Below are 21,682 nucleotides of genomic sequence, written 5' to 3' on the forward strand. Positions count from 1 at the left end.
ACAATGTCTTCATACATGCAGAAGAGATTATATACTCATGAGAAGGGATATCCATGTGGACATAGGGGCAAACCTCTATCGTACCTGAGGGGGGGGGGGGGGGGGGGGGGGGCAAGTTATGATAGTCGCTGCCAAACGATCCTGATATGTGGCATTTGGGGGATCAAATCTGTCAACCTCGTAATTGCCCTTTAACTTGGCAATGCTGATTATTCTTACATTTTGGTTGTAGATGCAAACACGAGGAGATCTAAGGGACCAGTCCTAACAACCTCGTAACCATCCTGATCCTTTGGCAGAGCTCACACACTTGAAAGATTTTGACAGCTTCTGGATTGAAGTGGCCCAGAAACCTGAAGGACCGGGTGACCGAGATGGTCACGGTCGAGATGCCCGAGAGAGGGACCGAGTGACCGAGATCGTCGGGATCAAGATGATCGAGGGAGGGACTGAGTGACAGAGATGGTCGGAATCGAGATGGTCAAAAGAGGGACCGAGTGACTGAGATGATCAAGGTTGAATGCCCGAGAGATGGACCGAGTGACCGAGATGGTCGAAGTCGAGATAACCGAGAGAGACCAAATGACAAGGCTGATGCACTTAAAGTTGACAATTGACTTTTTGACTTGACATATCAGTCTACTTCTTTTGATACAACGTATACTAATCAGAATTTGCCACATCAAGTAGAATTATAATTATAGCTACTATACTATCTTAAAAACAAATTGGATTATTTTTTAAATCTAACTTAGTTAAAATTACTATAGATAAAACATTTTTATGAATTTAATTAAAATTACTTAAACTTAATTAAAATCGCTTTACCAATATATCTCATAAGCCCTTATTTGTAATATCACTAAACTTACTCTTATTATCCAGAAATTAATTGCTCTACGTGCATCTTCTTCTACTCCCTGAGAAGCTCAAGAGCCTTCTCAAGAACAGGCCTAAATCTTCCCAAATCCACCCTCACATTTTGCTTTTTCAAGTAAATCTCCCCCATTTTCGCCCACCCGAGCTTGTGGATCGCCGGCGGATCCCTGAACACCGGATCCTCCCTGGAGTACAGCTCCGTCAGCGTGCTCTCGCCGGCGTCAATGGCGTACTCCAAGTACTTGAGCCCCATCCCCCTCGCCGGGTTCCCGAAGTACGTGGTGGCGATCCACTCGTGCCCGCCGAAGGGCACCACCTGGATCACCACCGCGTTCGCCGGGAGGAAAACCATGTTGGTCAGCCCGGCGCCGTGCACGCCGACCATGGCGTCGCAGGAGTTCACGACTCGCGAGAACTTGGCCACGTCGTGCTCGGCCTCCGACGTCACCACCTCGAATCCGAGCTGCTCGGCGAGTTGGGCGATCTCGTCGGCGTTCACGAACATTCTGCTCTTGGATCGCGTGATCAGGAGCAGTCGTGGCTGCTTCTGCTTCTTCTCCGGTTGCTCTGTTATTTTGGCGGCGGGGTGGCGGTTGAGGCCGTAGGTGGCGCTCATGAAGCGGCGGAAGTCCGCCATGGTGTACCCCGCCCGCGACTTCCCCGGGTCGATCGTGAGGTCCTCGTCGGCGCGGAGGCCGACGACGGCGCGGCTGAAGCAGTGCACGCGCCCGTCGTTGTCGAGGTCGATGGGGTCGTACTTGGAGATCCGGCGGAAATAGCGGCCGTACTTTCCGGCCATCCACCACAGATTCAGGTGGGAGACGACGAGGAGGACCTCGCCGTCGAACTCGCGCGCGGACTGGAACAGCGGGACGAGCACGTCGGCGAAGTCGTGGAAGTAGTTCCCGGCGTAGCCTCCCGTGGAGAAGACCAAGGCAGGGGCGGCGTGGGCGACGGCGCACGGCGGCGCGTCGCCACCGGAGGCGGCGGAGCGGACGTCGACGGGCTTGATTCCGCGCATCACGGCGCGGTCCCACTTCCGAGCGTAGGGCTTCACCTGCCATGACCGACGGGCGGCGGACCGAGAGGAGGCGGCGACACGGAGCACCGACGGGGAGTCTCCGCCGGTGACGATCCTTACGTCGCCGTTGATGTCGCAGAGATCGCACCGGTAGCTCGACGTGTCGCACATCGGCGTCTCGAAGCCGTCCTCCTCCTCCTCCTCCTCCGCCGCCGGATCTGATGCCGGAGCAAAATCGAATTTTTAGATCAAATCGCGCCTCAAAATCGAATTTTGAAACAAAATCTTCACCTGAAGCAACTCCATTGCTCGAAAACTCATCAGAAATCCTTGGCTTGCCATCGGGCTCTGCACCAGAAAATTGCAGGAAAACAGAAGAACAGTAAGAACAAGAAGCATAGAACAATAGGAACATTCATCATCTTCCTCACCAATTCGTTGAGAAATCAAAGAACATGCATCTGCTGTCGTCGACACCTGAGAAGCCACTGAAAATATATCCAACAATGTAAGAAAAAAAAAGGCAAAAAAGGAAGGAAAACTAAGAACATACTCGATTGGAAAGAAAGCATGTCAGAGTTGTGCATGGTGAGATAGGTGAGCGAGACGATAAAGCATCCAATGAGAACTCCAACTCCCAGACTCAGAAGATCAAATCCTCTGTGATATGAAGCTACTGCAATCTTCATCTTCTTCCCCAGCCACAGCTGCTTCTTCATTACTCTTCCAAAGAATTCTCAAAGAAGAAGAAGAAGAAGAAGAAATCGTCTAGTCTATGATTGAGACAAGTGAGACTTGAACTGGAAGAGAAGGTCGGCTTAGGAATTTAAGTGATTCTTACTATGATTAAGAGTCCTTGAATGTGATGCTACAGTAATTGTTAGATTATAGATGTATAAAGATCATTAAATACAAAACTTGTGACACTAACCGTGGGTATTTTAAGCTTTGTTTGGGAGGAGTGAGTTAAGGAGGAGAAAGAGAGAGAAGAATAAATTTTACTTTTCTATGCTCATGTATTGTTATAATTTCTTACCCTCTGATTTGAGATGTAAGGAAGGAAAAGAGAATTTAAAAATATTTTATTCTAATTTTATCATTATTTTAAAATATTAATTCTCAAATTAACTCATCTATTTAGATATCTCATCTTTGTGTCGTCGCTCCTCAATCAATGTACACGGTCATCGCCCAGTATCCAACTGTTCGCACTCCATGACTGTGATGTCGGCGTCGGCATTGGCGTCAACCCTCGCTGTAAATCTTTTCGAGGACAAGACTTAAAAAGATAGAGACAGATAACCCTAATCTTCTTCTTCTGCTCCAATGATAGAGATTTATCGAAAAAATATATGTATTTTACAGTTTTCCATCTGTCCTCCACGTACGTTGTTTTTTTTTTAAAGAAGTGATGGTATTTTTATAATTTTATATGTTTAATTTTCATTTTCTTCTTTTCCTTTCAAATAAGATAACACATATTACGTTAAATCCTTCCATCCTTTTCAAATAAGAAAAACATAAATATTTTACTTCTCCTTTCTTTCCCTTCTTCTTTTGTTAATGAACTTTCTCTCATCCATTCAAATATAGTGTTAGGATCGAATTGATCATCTTTAAGATTAATCGTAAAAATTGAATCTTTGGATTAAAAAAAATATACAGACACTTAATTTAGTATAATGACTTAGTTTGCAAGGACTAAACATCAGATTCTCAGCTAATTTAAAAACTTATCTTTGTGGTACAATGTGCAGATTTATTGTTGAGCTTGATGCCATTTTGTTTAGTCATCAAAATAAGTCTGGGAGGTGCAACTAAATCTACAAAAAAATTGAGGGGAAAAAAAGAGTTTGACTAGATTTGAGGGTATCTTTTTGGTCATGTGGGGAAAAAAAAGAGTTTGACTGGATTTGACGGTTAAAAATTAGATTTGAGGGTATCTTTTTGGTCATGCCGTGGCGTAGAGGAAGGATAATGAAGAATTTTAAATATTTATCCTGTTTATTGTCGTCATCAAAAACTAGGTTTATGCTTCGATCCCAATGGAAAGCTAGAAGTGTGTGCAAATTGTTTATTATCCTATGTTGCTTTTTTTAAACCAAAAAATAGATAGCTATTTCTCTATTTCAAATTAATTTTTTTTATTTTAGATTATTTATTTATTAATTTTTTAATTTAAATATCTAATTCTTTGAATCGATTAATTTTAACGATGATCATCGATTTAATTTTTTTTATTCATCATCAGAATAAATAAAAAAAATAAATGACACATAACTCCACTTGTTTAATCATAATGCACTATAATTAAGAATTAATTCATAAATGCATATTAATTATAGAAGTATTTTATCATTTCAATGAAAGATGAATCTCAACGACCTCATACGATGAATCTCACAATCATCTACGAGAAGATAAATCAAAAAATTATAATTGACTGCGATAATGAAGACATTATCTTGATTTCACCGAAATTCAATCCTTACCACTTCAATAAATCTACCCCATCGTAACCAACTCAACTATGCCTCAAGAACAAATATTTTATCATTATACTGTATAAGGGACAGTGAGCACAGATTGTCTATTTATTTATAGATAATATTTCATAATCAAATGACTGAATCCGTGACATCATTTCATAAAAATTTATTGATATCTTCTTTTTTATAAAGCAAATCATGAATGATCCAAATAGATTCTTGTTCTATTGTAATAGATTATTATTTTTATATGAAAAAGAGTTATGATCCTATATATGGACAAATGAGGCATAAGAAAGTTAGGTTGGAAGATTAAGTGAAACCGAAAGTCAAACAGATGGAATTATTCGTTGGCCTTGCAATACTTCCAAGATTGCCTTTGATCAAAGACCAATTGATTTTAACTTCAAAAGGATTGCACACAACAACAGATATTTGTATGAAGTCAAGAAAAGTTTCTGAGAACAGTTGAGGAACAAGAATTCTACCAATAACTCAAAAAATAATGAACTGATGGACTTCCACCAACCTGATCTGTTCGTCCAAGCACAGGAAGAATCATTAGAACACATTTACTATCCAAAAGACTACCCTCTGAAGCTAGATTATCTGCGAATGAAGCGAGGAGCAGATGAACAGAGTTCCGAATCACCATGGGAAAGAAACATATTAGTTAACAAGCGAGAATTGAACTAACTTTAGCAATGGGAGAATCAAACTGTAGTTTAGGTAGCAGCTACAAAGTAAACTCCAATTCCTCTCCCCAACCTCCTGCCATTCTTACTCATGGCCAGAAACTCTCTTCTTTTAGCTTCATTGTGCGCGATAATTTAGCTTCAGGGTGCATCTACCTTGTTTGTATCTTTATCTTTCTTTCTTTTCCTGATTCGTTTCTTCTTCGTAGCCCCGGCAGCATTGTCACCATCCTGCATGAATCAGAGATCGGATAATTTTAACTCTGTGGATCAACTGCATAAATTGTGAATGTAACTACCTACATGGAGACACTTAACTCGAGCAGCAAGAAGAACAGAAAGTGAAAACAGAAACGTGCAGGTGGCATTTATGTTAATTCTCAATTTTGCATCCATCATTTGTTATTAGATTTTTACCAAAAAGTTCCTGATTTGAATTTACCAAGATGCATCTTACACTGTAAAATCACAAATTTATCCCATGTTAACTTTGATTTAATCTAAGTTGAATATTTAAGATATTAAAGTGTCCCCAATGTATATATTTTTTTTCTCTAAATCAACTTTGATATAATCTAAGTTTATGGGGTGGGAACAAGAGAGATACGAAGGAATAAGTTATCGTATACTACTTTAGGCTTTTTGAAGTTTTTCAAATAGAGAAAAACACCATTTTTTTCTTACTAACAGCTATTCCCTTACGTTTACCCACATACCCAGCAAAACAAGTCAGAATAGGCACAGAAACAAGATTTAAAATTGAAGAACTGTAAAGATTAAATAAGGTAGCTCCATGATCACCTGATTCTTTGCGATAGAAGCATCATCCTTTGGCTTTTTCTTCTTACATGAGAGTGGATTTGGGCCCTGTTGAAAATAATTAATAAATCCACACCATTAGTGGTGTAAAGAAGCCTAAATAGGATAAATTGATACTGAGGAAAGGTTCAAATGAAAATCATATAATCTGAATTTAAGGATCCTATGACATGCTTTATAGTCTGTTTTCAACATGAAAAATACCATTATTAGCAGTCTGCCACGGAAGGTATCTTGTGGGGAAAAAAAACTAAAAAAGGCAAGGTTTTAACGCACGAAGCACATTTTGAACCAGCAAACATCTTCACCAAGAGGCACTATCTAGAAGACCACCTAAGCGGTTTCAACAAGGGACCACTATAGCCACACAATATTCAGTCCTCTTTCTAAAACACTGTCCAAGCAGTCCTTTATAATAGTCATTTTGAATAAATTGTAGTGTTCTACTAATATTGTCTATTAATTTTAAATGATAGTCCATTAATGGTCAATGTGTAGATTTGGTACTCCCCCTTTATAAACAATGGCAATCAAGTTTCTTTCAAATTATTTAGGTGCAAGAGGAGATGGAGGTATTCGAAAGGGTAAGTTTAACATAACATACCTTAACAACTTCAAATTATTTACATTTATAATATGTTTGCTATACATAATATTAATTAACAAATGGATATTTCTCGTTGACTCATACAAGGAGATACAAAAAATGGAACTACTACTTTGCCAATCCTGTAGGCAATCATGTCACATAAAAACAGTATAACATAACAATTTCAAATTGTTTACATTTTAGAATATTTGTTATACATGATACTAATTAACAAATGGATATTTCTCATAGACTCATATAAGGAGATACAAAAAATGGAACTACTACTTTGCCAATCCTGTAGGACGTCATGTCACATAAAAACCATTAAATTAATCACAGTTCTAAGAAAATGAGGATTTCTCAAAGCCAGTTAAATATTTGCTAGTTGCATTAACACCATTGTAGTAGTTGAATAAGCGCCTACAGGTCACATACGCTATTTACTAATAGAATGGTAGGCATCTGCCTTATGCTTGGGATGGGTGTTCACCGGAACTGACTGAAATGTTGTATCAACAAAGAGAAACTGGAATATTATCATTTGCTGAATGTTAATCATAACAAACTAAATTACTAATAGAATTTCTAGAAATGCCACATTTTAATCAAATAAGAACTTGAATCATAATGAATGAGCCTTAAGATGAGATAACTATGAACAAAGCATTTGAGGAAGTTGCCTAATACTTGTTTCATGAGAACATTTATGCTAAAAGCTAACCTTTACTCTCTTTCGTTTAAATTGGCTTCTCTGTGATACACCTAGCATCCTTTTCTTAGTACTAGCACTTCTGAGGAGTGTTTCATCTGCATCGCCATGGCTAGGGTTGTTTGATATTTTATCCTTGGGATCCATATTATGCAGCTTCAGATATTCTGATTCAGACAAATGCAAGCGCTTTTTCTCACTAGATTTGACAAATTGTTTTTGCATTGAAGAAGGTTGCTCGATGAACAAGGAGTTTCTAAGACCATATAGCACAGGAACTCCAGGAATCTGTATTTCAGTGGTAAAGCATAAAGACATTAAATTGAAAAATTAGCAGAATAATTAGATATCTTACTTGTGTAATCATTTTAAAAATATTAATAAATCATAGTATAAAGGAGCTAATAATACTGACAATCAAAGCAAATTATAGCTATGCAGAAAGAAGCATATCAAGGGAAAAAAAGGGTTGGAAATGTAGTACTGTCGAGTGAATAGAAGTAATCTTCTTACAAGCCCAAGTTAGCACAGTCAACTTTGAGCATAAACAAGCTTGGATTTGTTCTCTTGCCATGCTCCTCTGGAAATTGGGCATAGGAATTCTGTACAAACTCATATATAAATGATGCACCTTTGTATGAAAAATAAAATTTTGTACTTCCAGCCTCAAGACTAGTTTCATAAGCCTTAACAAAATAAACTAATCAAAATAATATGAATTACAAGTCAAGCTGGATATGATAACTTTTGTCCTTGTGTTCAACCGTTATACAAAAACTAAATAGGGCCTTAAAATTTATCCATGCCCTTCGACAATGGATGCCCCTTTTGACTTTCTCCAAGATGTAAACATACTTTTCCAGCATGTAACCAACTAGTTGCAATTTAGTAGCTGCAAATGTTTCATTCAAGCAGAACACAATCAAGTATTCACTCGTGCATTGAATTAGCACAATTCTAAATCATTCTCAGATAAGTCCAGGGAACCAATAGAAATGATGTTTCTGATAAGTAGCATCTTCACGTCTGATCATCAACCACTAAAGAGCTGCATGACTCTGACCTTATGAAATTGGAGAAACAAAGAATAAGTGTGCTCTTTAGCATCAAGGTCGACCAAATAAATGTATCATAATCATGTACACAGGTCCAAAAATCATTATACAAGTTCTGAAATAAGTGACAGAAAAGAGAGAGAACCACCTCCTGGAACCTTTTCCTCATATCTGCATCTTGGGTAGCAACAAAGAAATGCTCTGAGTTTGCCTCTCCAACAACTGACTCAATACAGGCCATGGCATTAATTCTCTTCTCATGGTCACACCTGATACAATCACAAGCAACAATCTTTTAACTAGTAATATGTAGAATTCTCGAAAGATAAGAAACCTATTTTTACCAATGTGGTATGTGAGGAAGAATATCAAACAGACAAACCTCGCCATCATGAGCTGCTGAGCGGCTTCAAGGGCCTCGTGATGGGATTCACCAAGGCTTCTAAGCTCTCCAATAATGCATCTACAAGAGAAACATATATATAGGAACAAAGTTGTATTTTTCTTTTTGCCACAAACAGAGGTAGAACGAAAAGAAGAAATATCAAATGAAAGAAAACATCCCAAACCTAGTGGTGAAGGGGAGAACTCGAGCTCCAAGGAGACGAGTGACAGCGTCATTGATAGGGGTGAGGCGATTTAGGAGGAGGTGATGGATGAAGGTGCCATCGCAAAGAATCTTATAGGGCTCTCGGAAGCCAAAGCAAGCAGAGTAGAAGCGCACCACCTTGCGATGACGCTTATGCTTCTTCACCCTCATAGTCCACTGTACACTTGCTGTTATCCCGTAATCGTCAACCTAAAGAGGTTGGGCACTTGGGCGTAGTGCTTGACCACAGGTTTCCTCCTGTTATAAAGAAGAAACATTATATCTATCACTCATATTAAAGCCCGTGGCTAGTGCCTCTGCAGCCCGCAAGGAACTTCTCTCCTAGAGTTTCCGAGACAAATATGCAATCTTAAGTTCGATGGAACTTGTAATAATCATCTAGTGTATGTGAAGAGTAGATACCTGCTCGAGACAATACTATTTAACTAATACTGCATTGCTTCGTTTTCCTTTCGGATTAAACAAAAAAAAATGCACGGATTCAAAGGAATAAAAAACACACTTTCTCGAACAAGTAAATTCCCACTGAAAGAACCACAAATCGCACAGGATTTGATAAAAAAAAAAATACGAAAAGATTGATTCTAGAACGAAGTCGATAAATTACATTAGAAAGGAAGAGATCAAAAACATATTGACCTAGATCAATCTCTCTCAAAATAGTGAAGTAGATGCAAAATTTAAAAAAAACTTCACCTTTATATTACCGACGAAATCGGCGAGAGGAGAGCTGCCGAAAACCGTAGAAGAACAGGAGCGGCCGGGCTGCTTCGCGCTGGGCGTTTTGTCCGATAAACCCTAATGGCAGATCTAAACCGAACCGATTGTGACTGGTTCGACACAGATTCAACCTAAACTTTCGAATCTAGGGCAACCATCGCCATTAACGCGAATCTCCTCCGACAGCGGCGTCCGCAACAGCTTGTTCCTGGCGGCGCCGGCGGCTGCCCCTTCCTACGGAAGCGGCGATTTTTCCGACGACATCGTTCAGTCTTAAATAAAATAAAATATATAACTCCGTTACAATCTCAATGTTGATTATAACATACACCGATACCGTTATGTGCGGCCCCGCCTAATTGTATCCGTTTCCGTTTCTTCCAACGGTCAATTCTCCAGCCTTTGCCTCGCAGGCATCTCCGATCCTTAAGCGCTTCCTTCTGTTCTCCTCTCTTCGGGGGATCGCCGGGAATCTCCTCTTCCTTCCCCTTCCAGCGTTCCTCTCCAATCCCTAATCGAGATTCCTCATCGGCGATGGATTCCGATCCCAAGTCGCGTCGGCCGGGCAATATCGTCTTCTTCAGCATCTCCAAGGACCAGGATGTCGTCCACTCCTACAATGGCGGCGGCGACGACCTCCGGGCGCTCGCCCATGATTGGCTCCGCAACGCAAAGCGATACCACGTGTGGCACTCCCACACCGAGGCCGGCAAGACGTTCGGCTTCCTGATGCGCGACGGCCTCACCTTCTTCGCCATCGACGACGCGGCCGGCGCCGGCGCCGGCAACGCCGAGATGCTCGCCTTCCTCGAGCGCCTCCGCGACGCCTACAGGAATGCGCCAAGGAAGGACAAGATCGACGGGGAGGTGCTCAACTGGGTCCTCCGGGTGAGATCCGGCGATAAATCGAGGAACGGGTCGAAGGACGATGGGGCTCTGAAGATCGAGGCGTTCCCGGGGTCCGAGGGGGGCGTGAGTTCGCTCAGCCAGAGCTTGAGCCTGAGGCTCATGGCGCAGCAGCGCGCGCGGAAGTTGTGGTGGCGGCAGCTGAAGATTGTGGCCGCCGTCAATGTGCTGCTCTGTCTCGCGATGTTCGCGATCTGGTTAGTGATCTGCGAAGGTTTCCAATGCGTTTCTAGATGATTCCCGTCGGAATTCTCGCGTATTTTTAACCAGTTTGGCGGATTGATGGCCGCCGGCGATGATCTGAAGCACCTTGTACATGTATCTTTTGGATCTGCTCCTCCCCAAAACGCCTCTTTTTTCTTGTAGATATCGTTCAATCAGAACCAGCTGCTTGAATTTGATCTGCTGTAAATATCTTCATGAACATACTCATAATCTTTCGTATAAATTCTCAAACCTCAATTTCTTGATTTCTTTTCAGTTATGAAATTTATGAAATCTCCAAACATCTTTGCATTACCTCTTATGACAAAGATTCAAATCTACCTCATGAAGTTGACTGCAGATTGCATAGCCGTAACATATCAAACAAATCAGCAATCTGGAAAAAGATGGGCATTCCAATCCATTCCATTCATTGAGGTTCAAGAACAAAGAAAGTGGTGATTGATTTAATCCATTTCACCTCTACATCAATAGCAGAAAGACACAAGCTAGTGACCAAACTATCTAACAAAAACTGGTAGGTTTTCCTCTCAGTGAGCACAAGTCAGCAATTCTAAGCAACACCGGCAGTGTCGCCGTCTTCGAGCTTGTTCTGATTGGCATCTGCACCGGCATCAGCATCGTGTAAGGATTTCTTCGAGCCAAGCTTGATGGCCTCAGCCATTACTGGCAGCTTCTTCTTGGGAGAGAGTCTCTTGGCCTCTTCACTTGTGTAGATGTATATCTTCCTCACCATGTTGCAGAACTCACTGCATATAGATGTTTGTTACAGGACACACACACCATGAATTTAAGGAAATTTTGGAGCCTTACAGCCAGGGGTCGTCGCCGACCATCATCGTGTCATCCTCATCATCTGTGTAGACGACTACCCACTTTTTGAATGCACTGGTAAGCTCCCCTTTGATGTTAAACATATCTTCTAACTTCTGTATAAGTTTATCGTATCCGGATAATCTGGTTAAGTCCACTGCCCTGCCAACTGCCATTCCTTGCATGTGAACCTGCACAAAGAAAAGGGGTCTCAGTTTCTTGAAAACTCTCTAGGAAAGAGTTTCGAATTGTCGATAAGCCATGGTAATACAGGAAGCCTAAATTGTTCTTGATCAAAAGAAAGGCATCGAATTCGGAGGAACAACATTCCATAACCTTGGTGCAGCTCCTGAGTTGCCGGGTTTGCATCTCCCTCGAACACAACTTATCGGTCTCACTGGTGACTGCAGGTGTGCCAGATTGGTCAGCAGATGGTTGTGATTGTTGCTCTGAATCTACTTCCAAAGATGTCATTGGCTTGTCAGCCCCAATTCCTGTAACGGTCGGAACCGGTGATGTTACTTCTATTCCATGACCTTCAGTTAGTTGAATACCAAATAGCCTGCAGCCTTTGTTAGTCTCCTGCCTTCTATCACATGATTCCTTATTGCTGCTCGCCGACAAGGAGGCATCACTTTGGGTTTCTGGTCTGACTGGCCGGCACATGCGGCTGCTGGCAATGGTTGGAGAATTTTTTGTTTCAAGTCCAACAGAATTAGGATTAGATACAGGTGAATGTAGCTCTGAAACTCTTTGTGATGCTGAGAAACAGAACATTTGGGTAGTCTGGGATGGCGATTTCCATGCACCTATTTACGAGTAACAGTGAGAAGAATCAAACAAGAATAAGATGTTGATCTACTAAACATAGACATTTGCATCAATCAGCACATAGGTGTTGATACAAGTATGATACATTCCAGATTACAACATGCGAGTTGCTTAAATGTTGATACAATAACAAAACTAGGGAAGACAAATCCACATCTAGGTTCAATAGGCTCAAAGGAAACATTTGAAATTACTAAAACTCATAAATGATCTTTGATTCAGTTAAAGGAAAGCCATACCAGATGCAGACGATACATCAGATGAAACAGGAAGTGAAGCTAGTGGTCGTGCACGTTTGGCTCTCTGAAATGGTGGGGAGATCGGAGGAATAGCTCCAACAAGTGGCTCTAATTCCCAAGGAGACACTCTCTCTGGAAGGGCAACTGATAATTGTTCATCCCATCGGACCTAATCAGAAAATACTAACATGTTTTACACCAACCAAAAACAGAATTTTACAAAGTTTCAGTTAGGATTGCGGTTTTACTACTCAAAGCAGGAAGCTTTTACCTTTAATGATCTCCACTCTGAATCTTCCCATTGAGAAGATGCCTTCTCATTTACACCGACAATTGTACCGCTTAATCTGCATCATGAAGTGGAAATTAGCTTAACAATAGTAAATGCCTGAATCGACCAGAAATAGTTTCAGTACCTTCTTTCAGGAGCCTCATCACCCTCAAATCTCATCTTGAATCTCATCCCGACAGACAATTTGTGGGTTTTAGCCTCAAGATATTTGTTCAGGCTTATGATAAATTCAGATTGGCTTGCTCTAAAGCATTGCACTCATCTTTATTAGTTGTTTGATCAAGAAATAAAAGTTGATACTTATGATAAATGAGAAAGAATTGTGCATTGAAAATACATGTTTTATTTTATATTACAATGGAAGAACAACATCAACATCAAGCTAGCAGATCTTTTGGAAGCAGCAAACAACAGATAGTATGTAATTTACCTTGGCTTATAGAAGACAGAAAAAAGAGTGCCCGTAGTGATAGCGTGGGATGCTGTAGCAAGAACACCAAGATGCATGCTATGACTCGATATGACAGATGATGGCATGTTATTTAACTGTCTCTTGAGCCTTCTGACACCAACTCGCAGTTCATTGTTTTCGCCTCTGCCATTAATGTGTAAGATGACATTTTATTTATGAAAATGGAAGTGCTATAATTTAGCATCTTAAAACGAACTCAATCGACTAAACAAACGATTTCCTGACCTTAGAAATATAAATGCATCACCAGCTACCAATCGCTTTGAACTAACAAATACACTCCAACCAGTTGTAAGAAGGTGGCGCTTAGGTTGACCTGGAAGAGAAGTACATAATAGAGTAGTAAGCTTCATTTCAGAGACTAGTAATTCAAATGGCACTGGCCGTGACTTGTGAAAACAAGCATAGCATCGACTAAGAAAGAAAAGAGAAAGATTATAAGACAGGCAATTTATAGAAAATAATGTTAGACCTCGAAAGATGTGACGAAATCGCCAGTCATTTCCATGAAGATCTTTGGCAATGAGTTCTTGGCAAGGTGGATCCTGAGACATATCCTACAAACGATTTAACAAAATTATCAGAAAAAACTTTCCACTCCAATGCTGAATAAGGTTAATAGGAATGGCATATGAATAACGTAGAAATGCACCAGTGGAGGAAGGCATTCATCTGCATGCCTTTTGAGGACTGAGAAACCTCCATGAGTGCTCGTATCGGAGGCAGTTAATGTCTTATAAAAGGAGTGAACCTTGGGCCTTTCAGGATCAGGTAGAGAATGATCCGGACTAGTGACCTCACCAAGCTGAAACCACAAGTTGGGAGGGATATTAACAAAGAAATAGAAACATAAAGGCACTAGTGATACAGATGAATCATCCGAGAGATATCAGAATCTTGGAAACAGGCACACCAACAGAATTCAGAACTGCAGAAAACTTTCACTACAACGAAGTAAAGCAACTAAAAATCAAAATATGCATCTTGTTATATTCATTGCACAGCATGATTCTCTACAAAAACATGAACTCAGAGTCAAGAAAGACTCACATTTGATTCAGGTAAGAGGGTAATCTGTGCAAAAACTTCATCTGTATCTGCTTCTGCCTATATTGTGAAATTATCCAAATGAAAATAGAATGCACTCACTTAGGTTAAGAGCATCTGAATGCTGTAGGATAGGAAAAAGAAGATACTAAATGGAAAACAGAACGTACCCGAAGAACAACATTGACCACTTTGCATAGGATCTTTGAGGGTAGATTGAATGCTGGCACATGCTGGTCTAGCCCTTGGTTTGTTGAGGCTTCCAGCTATAACAAAAGGGTGAAACGAAAAACAATTGAGTCTAACATGGCGATCGAGCGAACAAACAACCTTTGTTGTCTCACTAGCAGCAAGAAATGTGAAATACTGAAGCAAGTAGATAAAAGTAAAATTAAAAACATTAGAAGAACCTGCTCCATGTGACCTTGAGGAAAGTAGTAAACACGCTCTCCTTCACGGGGTAAGGTAACCAAGGGCCCAGCACATGCATGCCATAATTCCTTATACAATGCATCACCAGAAGCCCCTGAAGAATGAAAAAAAAAAATACTGCAACATCATCAAAGTGTTCAAACTGTAGCACTAGGAAGAATACTTCATGATGCAACTATAGCCAATAACAAATTTGCTTCCATTGGAATAAAAATAGAGGTAGCAAAATCTTTAGAGAATTGAACTACTCTTGGAACCCTAACAGCATACTATCTACCCAGAAGAAATAAACAGAACGAAGTATAATAGAATTCAGAAGCAAAATAAGAAGGTAGCAAAACCCACTGACATCAAGCAAGAAAGATGAAAGGACAGATTCAAATAGAAGGAAAATAAGAAATCATACTAAAAACCTTTATGTAGTTCTACCGAAAATTAATTTGCAGAAGGGGTTCGTCACAAACACCAAAGCAAGAGAAACAAAAGAGAGACAAATGAATCGAACAAGCTAACTGATGACTGAAATGTATAAATTTACTTCTTAGAAATAATCATCACACAATCATAACGCTTACTTAAATATTGGGTCAGGTGATTAAAACTAACCGAAACCTGGTGAGCTATTTGCAAGCGCCACAGCCATGAGAACACGCTGAACTCTATCTTCGATAGCACAATCAGAAAAGAATCGAACTTCAGATCAATGCATAAACCCCACTGTTTCTGGATTCACTGCCCCATATCATAAGCTTTCATCACCAAGGAAGGGAGTTTGAAGAAGAGGAGAAACAAAGTTGGTCAGGATCTCTTATTCCTTCATGCCTCAACTATTAAAGACGGCATAAATACTCATAAAGGCACACTGATCCGGACATTTACTCCATCTCAGAATCTAGCCTCCTCTATAAATCCCTAGCGCGCCCAACCTGGATAACTTCGAAGGGAATGCAACAGAAGGGGAACGCAGGAAACGTTCCTCTGTAAAACTGCTCTTCTTCTACGTTCTCAGAAACCGGAAAGGACCAGCCTTTAACACCATAGCAGGTGGCTTTTAAATTGCCGCTTAGCCTCTTCCGTGCATACCGAACGCTATGCACCCGAAATGAAACTGCTCTGGTGCAAATTCTTAATGATTATTACAGATCTGAATCGTCAAAGGACGAACAAGTTAAGCCATCTTACCTTATTCACAGGTTCAGACCAACCTTCCAGTTTCTCCGAGCAACCTTCAAACAGAGAAAGAACACATCGATTGAAGCATAAATGAAAAAAAAAAACTCCAAATCAACAATCGAACCGTTGTAAATTGATCAATAACGCTCGCTTTTTCCCCCCTTACCTTATGGAACCTCGAGAACTGCGATCAGAGAGCCCAGCAACGCGACAGCTAAATCGATTCGATCCTTAAAACTTCGAAACAAGAACAAGATCAAGAAGAAGATGAAGAGTGATGGAAAGGGGCGACTTTTATTATTATTTATATTGCTTCCTCATCTTTGTCTGTGCTGCTCCTCCGGAGACGCTGTCTCCTACCAACAACATTTCGTGCAGACAACCCCAGAACGAGGACGTGGCGAGCACCCAGTGGCATTGCAAGAAACTTCACTGCAACGCCCCAACATCGTACCGGAAATGCGGATCCGGGTTCGCGGGCGAGGGAGTTGGTTGGAATTACAGAAATGCCACGGACGCGGTAGCGTGTGGATGGCTGCTTTGTTTGCTGCATTTATCACGTGACAGGCGGCAGATAAACAATAAATTTTTATTATATATTATTATTATTATTGAAATAAAATCTAGTGAAATTTTTTATTTAATTTGTTTCTCATGGTTTGATGGTCATGGACATGGCATGGGAACAGGGACGTGATCATTAGCCATGCAGATACTTATCCATTTGTTTATTTAATTATTTAATGTGTCAAAATCATTTAATTTTACAATTCAATTCAAAAGTCAAAACAATAGTACACAGTGGCAATGATTGCTACTCGTGTTAATTAAGATGCAATGTCAAACAAGAAAGGAGTGATTATGAGTTCTTTTATAATTATTTAAAGAATTCTTTAGAATCAAAAGTCAAAAGATGTTGTTTTCAACCTCATGGAGCCTCCATTTTGAGATTTTTTTAATCAAATGAGCACTTCTAATATTGTTCACATCTAAATTTCAAATTGAAGAACAGGCATAAAATTATATTAATTAAATCAGTAAATCCATCAATAGTGAACAAGAAGAAGTGAGAGAGCTACATATAATCAATCTAAACGAAGGACTAAACTTGAGAGTTGTGAACTCATTCAGTGATCTTGATGGGCTTTCAAGCAGATGCCAGGGAAACTAACTCATTCAGTGATCTTGAAGGGCTTTAACATTCTAGTAAACTGAGCAGTCGAGGAGGACTGGAAATGTAAGCTCAAATTGAAGCAGTCACTTGTCAGCGAAACTTAGGATGCACAGCAAATACACCGGGTCGTGCTTCGTTGAAATGATATCTACACAATGGTATGAAAGAAGTTTAACATACCAGAAAATTAAAGTGCAGTGTATCCACTATTTCACCTGTTTTCAGTGAGAAAATTTTTTATTGCCAAAGGAAGTGAAGCTTGTCCTCTGCTATGCTTACCTATCCCTGCAAAAACATGAGCATTTCCAACTGAGACAAGGAAAATGAATCTGTGGCACGAGTGATTTAGTTATTCATGTCACACTAAATCTAATAGGATTAATACAAGCAGTCCACATATGACAGTTGACAAAAGGATTTTGGTAAATTTAATGAGTGGATCAAATTGGAGCATTGATATACACTTCAAAATGCAAAAAAATCATGTGTTGAAATTCAAAAGAGGATCATAAAATGCGGGCAAGAAATTGATTGAAAGCTTCTGTGTGCCTTTGGAAACTACAGGAAAACCTTAGGAGCAAGTATATGTGCTTATATGCTGAAGTGGTTTTACAAAAACTAATGTGCATACCTGTAATTACTTGTAATACTGATTGCCTTTGCGACACTGATTGCCTTTGCAGAGAAGGATTTGGAATAGGTGGGGTATGATGGTTCCTGATTTCAGATTCCAGTACATGAAGATGTTGAGCGAGTGCATTCACTGCTTCAGATGCATGCAGACCATGCAAGTCTAACTTCCACCGATCATCCTGGCTGTTTCTAGCGTGCAAAATTTCTTCTGCTGCCTTGTGGTTCAGTTTATTAGCGGCCACCCACTCCTTTTGAGCTCTCACCGAAAGCTGCCGTGCGGAAACATGATCACCCCTTGAGTATGCATTACTAGCAGCCCGCACATGTTGTGATGCTGCCCTGTTATCAAAATTGTTTTAGAGATACACAAGGTAGGTAAAATAACAAAATGCCAACTTCCTGGAGTATTTGGATAGATTTATAAACATCCTAACTCCTTGGAATTCTAAGAACATGTACAAGAACACACAAATAAAATATTCAGATTATGCAACAAAACACTAACAGCAATCAGTAGATGGATGGTTCTCTCAGCCAAAGCCTACCTTAGAACATTTCATGGTCCTATCTTCCAATTAATTGTTTAGCCTTCACAAAATATTCCAAGCAATCAGATATTTTAAAAATTTAGTTGTATGCAAGTGAAATAATTTATGTTTTTGTCACACAACTAGATTGTTCAGCCAAACAGGTGCAACTACAAAGATGAGGTTGACTCATTTGTACATGAATTTCTTATCAACTAGGAATTGCAAAATCAATTACAGTATCTGAAATCTACCCAAAGTGCATTTGGCATCTTTTCCATGTCATATAATTTATTATGCCTATCTTCTAAATGACAATCTGGCTTTTATATTGTCTAAGGTCTTTGCAGCTCTGGTCATAGCTTTCATAATCTTTATTCCCATTTATGAAATTAACATTGTCAAGCAGTAAAAATCAACCCTATGAAATATTATACCTCACCATCTTCAATGCATCTTTTCGGTGATTCAAGTAGACATCATCTTCTTCCCATTCAGGTTCAGCTGGTATACATAATAATTTATTTGATATAGATACTTTATGTACATTATCTGACAACAGACTGTCTTTCTGAATGCAGTAAATTTCCTCTTCACATTTGTCCTTCTTTATCAGAGTGATTGGATCAGAAAAGCTAGCTTCTGCCGCAGTTTTACTATCAGTTGAAGCCATATCTTTAAGAAGGACAGAAGCTTGGTCTATGTCATCATTAACGGCAGATAATACATCTTCAATCAACTGTTGATCAGCCCAAGTATGGACATCCATTAGATGCTTCATAGCAGAAATTCCTTGAGTTTTAGCAGTACCCTGATGATCAACATACTTTTGGCACATGTTATCAGTTTTTACCCCAATTTTGAAGCTAGTCTCAAGTGGTGGGAGTTCTAGATTGTGTTGAACTACAGAAGTAAAGGGCTTCATGGGTTTGAAGTTGTTACTTATCAAACTTTTTGTTGCCAATGAAGAATGTAGGTTTGAGAGGGAGGGGAAGGCATCCACATTCTCTTCAGGCCCATCACATTCTTTTTTACGATGCTTGCGATCAAAGGCAGCCCAACCAGGATTTTCAACCTTAGGCTGCTGCATATTGAACCCAAAATAGGTTTCACAATCTTGAAAATGCAAGAAAGTTGGACACGTCTTCCCAGTAAGATGAATTAACTTGAGAATATTGCACTAGTTTGTAACCCAACTCAATTCGTCAATATCTTTGATCTGAAAACAAGTAGAATAGTCAAACATCATAATAAGCACAAGGAAAGCAGAAGATAATTCAGTATCTAAGGAAGTTTCTATAGTGATGTTAAATAATAAAGCTATCACAATAAAAATAAAGAACATAGATGAGCATAGAAGATAATAGAGTTTTTAAAATAGACAATACGCAAATTACAGTACTGTCGTTTCAACTACCTGAGGCTCAAACCTCACCAAGACAAATTATTTACCAAAAAAATAAATATTAATACTACAGATACCAGAGTCTAACATTTAAAGCAAAATAAGGTTATGAAAAAAAAGGTAACACTCTGCAAGTCAAATGTCCATAGATAACCCATACACTAACAAATGCTTTATGTTGCATAGGCATATTGAAGAACCTTCAGAACAAAACCTTCAGCTACTTTTGAACAATATGATGGGGATGAAGAGTGGTGTATATTTGGGAGGATTAATATGGGCCATCAATCATGAAACAAGGCAGTTTTATAGTTGGATGAGTTGTTCTCTCGATCCAGCAGTCGATGAGTTGTTTCTACTAGAAGATTGTGATGATTTTGATATTTGAGAAGCAGGTCAAGAAGAGAGAAAAAAAGTTGGTGCAATACAGTGTAATAAGATTTGTATAGAAATGGTTTTGAAGGTCATGAAGTGAGGCATTCTTTCACCAGCGAGCTATATTCCTGATTAAATTTCATTTGGTGATAGCAGGCTTAACTGACTAACTCTTTAGTTATGATATGTAAACAAATGTTTTTTCTTTATGATTTTATCCTACCACTTAGTTGGGCTACATCAATTTAAACCATTTGAGTATCATGTGTTTTCTTTCATAACTTCACGTATTGGTGAACTAAAATCTAGTTCTTAACCATTCATGCAGAGCGCATTATCAATCACTAAGACTCCTCAGTACAGTCTCGGCTCGTTTGTATAAACGGAGTCTACGAACATCACCTTTATTCACTGTAGCAACTAATGCAAATAACTACTAAAGTTGCAATTTTACAAACTCACATTCTGAACATGGAATTTGTTTCCCCTTTTTGTATTCTAGAAGTTATGAAGAACTTGAATTGGAAAGACGTCCCCTTTACATCAAGATTAGTTCAAACAAAAATTAACAAATCCTACAAAGCAATTAATAATATAATCAAAGTGACAAAATTAACAAGAAGCAAAAGGGGGCAAAAAGAGAGAGCAATTTTGAAACAAGTAACGAAAATCCAAAAGAAGGAAGAAGGTTTAAAATTTCTCCAAAAGGATTTAACATGATACATAATAGGACATACTCCTGAAGGAAGAAATTGAAGGTTACTTTCTCCCCCTACTTCGAATCCCGGTTCCGCATCTCTCGAAACCATGGCGTCGAGCGGACAACGAAAGGGAGATCTGATGGGCGGCAAGCAAAGCTAACAAGATGGCGCGGCACGGAGGCGGAGATCAAATTGCTAGAATCCATCCGCGCCGGCGACGTTGATTCCCCTCGACGACGAGAACGAGGCGAATTAGGGCTCTGCTTCGTCGGGAAGATATCTCAACGAGGCAAGCGACAACCATATATATATATATATAGGGCATATTTTAATTTAAATTCCTAAACTACCCTTTTCCAAGAGGAAGTTTCAACCATTAGATTAGTATTGTTAGAACCAATGGATGAGATTGAAAGAGCAGCCATAAATTAACAGCAGCGTGAAGATTCAACGACAGTTATGGAAATCTACCTGTCAGTTCACGGTCAAAGATAACGGCGCAGGGAATATAGTATAAAAAAATAGAATATCATTTTTTTAATACAAATTTTCAAATCAAAATACAAAATATTTTTTAAAAATAAAAAATAAAAATCCATCATTTAAATAAATAAATAAAAAATTAATAAAAAAAATCAAAATACTGAGTGTCCTAGTGTAGTTAATTAATGTCCTAGTATAGTTAATTATATACGAAGAGGGCCTTAGATTGCGATTATTATAGATAATCTTGATTATATGTGATAATTTTATTTATTTAAATTATTAATGATTTTTAAATAATTTAAAATCACCATCATATTAATAAAACATCAATAAATTAATTATAAATTTGAAATATAATTATT

At 39.3% G+C, this 21,682-nt stretch overlaps 5 protein-coding genes across 6 annotated transcripts; 1 reads left to right on the plus strand and 4 right to left on the minus strand.

The window, feature by feature from the left end:
• Positions 1-808: 808 nt before the first annotated feature.
• Positions 809-2,628, minus strand: LOC141822461 (beta-1,2-xylosyltransferase XYXT1-like). Its single transcript, XM_074709910.1, has 4 exons — positions 2,454-2,628; positions 2,332-2,388; positions 2,192-2,248; positions 809-2,118 (listed from the first exon to the last, which is right to left on the minus strand). Exons 1-4 carry the CDS (start codon positions 2,617-2,619, stop codon positions 914-916), a joined length of 1,485 nt encoding a protein of 494 aa, XP_074566011.1. The 5' UTR covers positions 2,620-2,628; the 3' UTR covers positions 809-913.
• A 2,176-nt stretch (positions 2,629-4,804) lies between these two features.
• On the minus strand, positions 4,805-9,102 carry LOC141822144 (uncharacterized). 2 transcript variants are annotated; one of them, XR_012601240.1, is made up of 7 exons: positions 8,829-9,102; positions 8,642-8,722; positions 8,408-8,528; positions 7,217-7,492; positions 5,886-5,951; positions 5,087-5,315; positions 4,805-4,998 (listed from the first exon to the last, which is right to left on the minus strand). XR_012601240.1 is itself a non-coding variant. In XM_074709576.1 (6 exons), exons 1-6 carry the CDS (start codon positions 9,017-9,019, stop codon positions 5,226-5,228), a joined length of 825 nt encoding a protein of 274 aa, XP_074565677.1. In that variant the 5' UTR covers positions 9,020-9,102; the 3' UTR covers positions 4,805-5,225. The 2 variants fall into 2 exon arrangements, 1 of the variants encoding a protein (XP_074565677.1); XM_074709576.1 differs by having other exon boundaries at positions 4,805-5,315.
• A 1,021-nt stretch (positions 9,103-10,123) lies between these two features.
• On the plus strand, positions 10,124-10,732 carry LOC141821582 (phytolongin Phyl1.2-like). Its single transcript, XM_074708964.1, has one exon. The coding sequence runs from the start codon at positions 10,124-10,126 to the stop codon at positions 10,730-10,732; it is 609 nt and encodes a 202-aa protein (XP_074565065.1).
• Positions 10,733-11,011: 279 nt separating this feature from the next.
• Positions 11,012-16,358, minus strand: LOC141822476 (auxin response factor 7-like). Its single transcript, XM_074709925.1, has 16 exons — positions 16,186-16,358; positions 16,029-16,072; positions 15,453-15,959; positions 14,825-14,940; positions 14,585-14,680; positions 14,418-14,474; positions 14,020-14,172; positions 13,840-13,924; positions 13,593-13,683; positions 13,326-13,490; positions 13,020-13,139; positions 12,875-12,950; positions 12,604-12,772; positions 11,870-12,342; positions 11,534-11,724; positions 11,012-11,469 (listed from the first exon to the last, which is right to left on the minus strand). Exons 3-16 carry the CDS (start codon positions 15,487-15,489, stop codon positions 11,274-11,276), a joined length of 2,025 nt encoding a protein of 674 aa, XP_074566026.1. The 5' UTR covers positions 15,490-15,959; positions 16,029-16,072; positions 16,186-16,358; the 3' UTR covers positions 11,012-11,273.
• A 914-nt stretch (positions 16,359-17,272) lies between these two features.
• Positions 17,273-21,104, minus strand: LOC141821410 (uncharacterized). The gene is made up of 5 exons (XM_074708843.1): positions 20,871-21,104; positions 18,791-19,572; positions 17,825-18,165; positions 17,409-17,478; positions 17,273-17,341 (listed from the first exon to the last, which is right to left on the minus strand). The coding sequence occupies exons 2-5, from the start codon at positions 19,441-19,443 to the stop codon at positions 17,284-17,286; spliced, it is 1,122 nt and encodes a 373-aa protein (XP_074564944.1). The 5' UTR covers positions 19,444-19,572; positions 20,871-21,104; the 3' UTR covers positions 17,273-17,283.
• Between the last annotated feature and the right edge of the window lie 578 nt (positions 21,105-21,682).

The sequence above is a fragment of the Curcuma longa genome, chromosome 2, assembly GCF_044706935.1.
Source record: "Curcuma longa cultivar G26 ecotype Majalengka, Jawa Barat chromosome 2, ITB_CL_G26_1.1, whole genome shotgun sequence".
NCBI lineage: Eukaryota > Viridiplantae > Streptophyta > Magnoliopsida > Zingiberales > Zingiberaceae > Curcuma > Curcuma longa.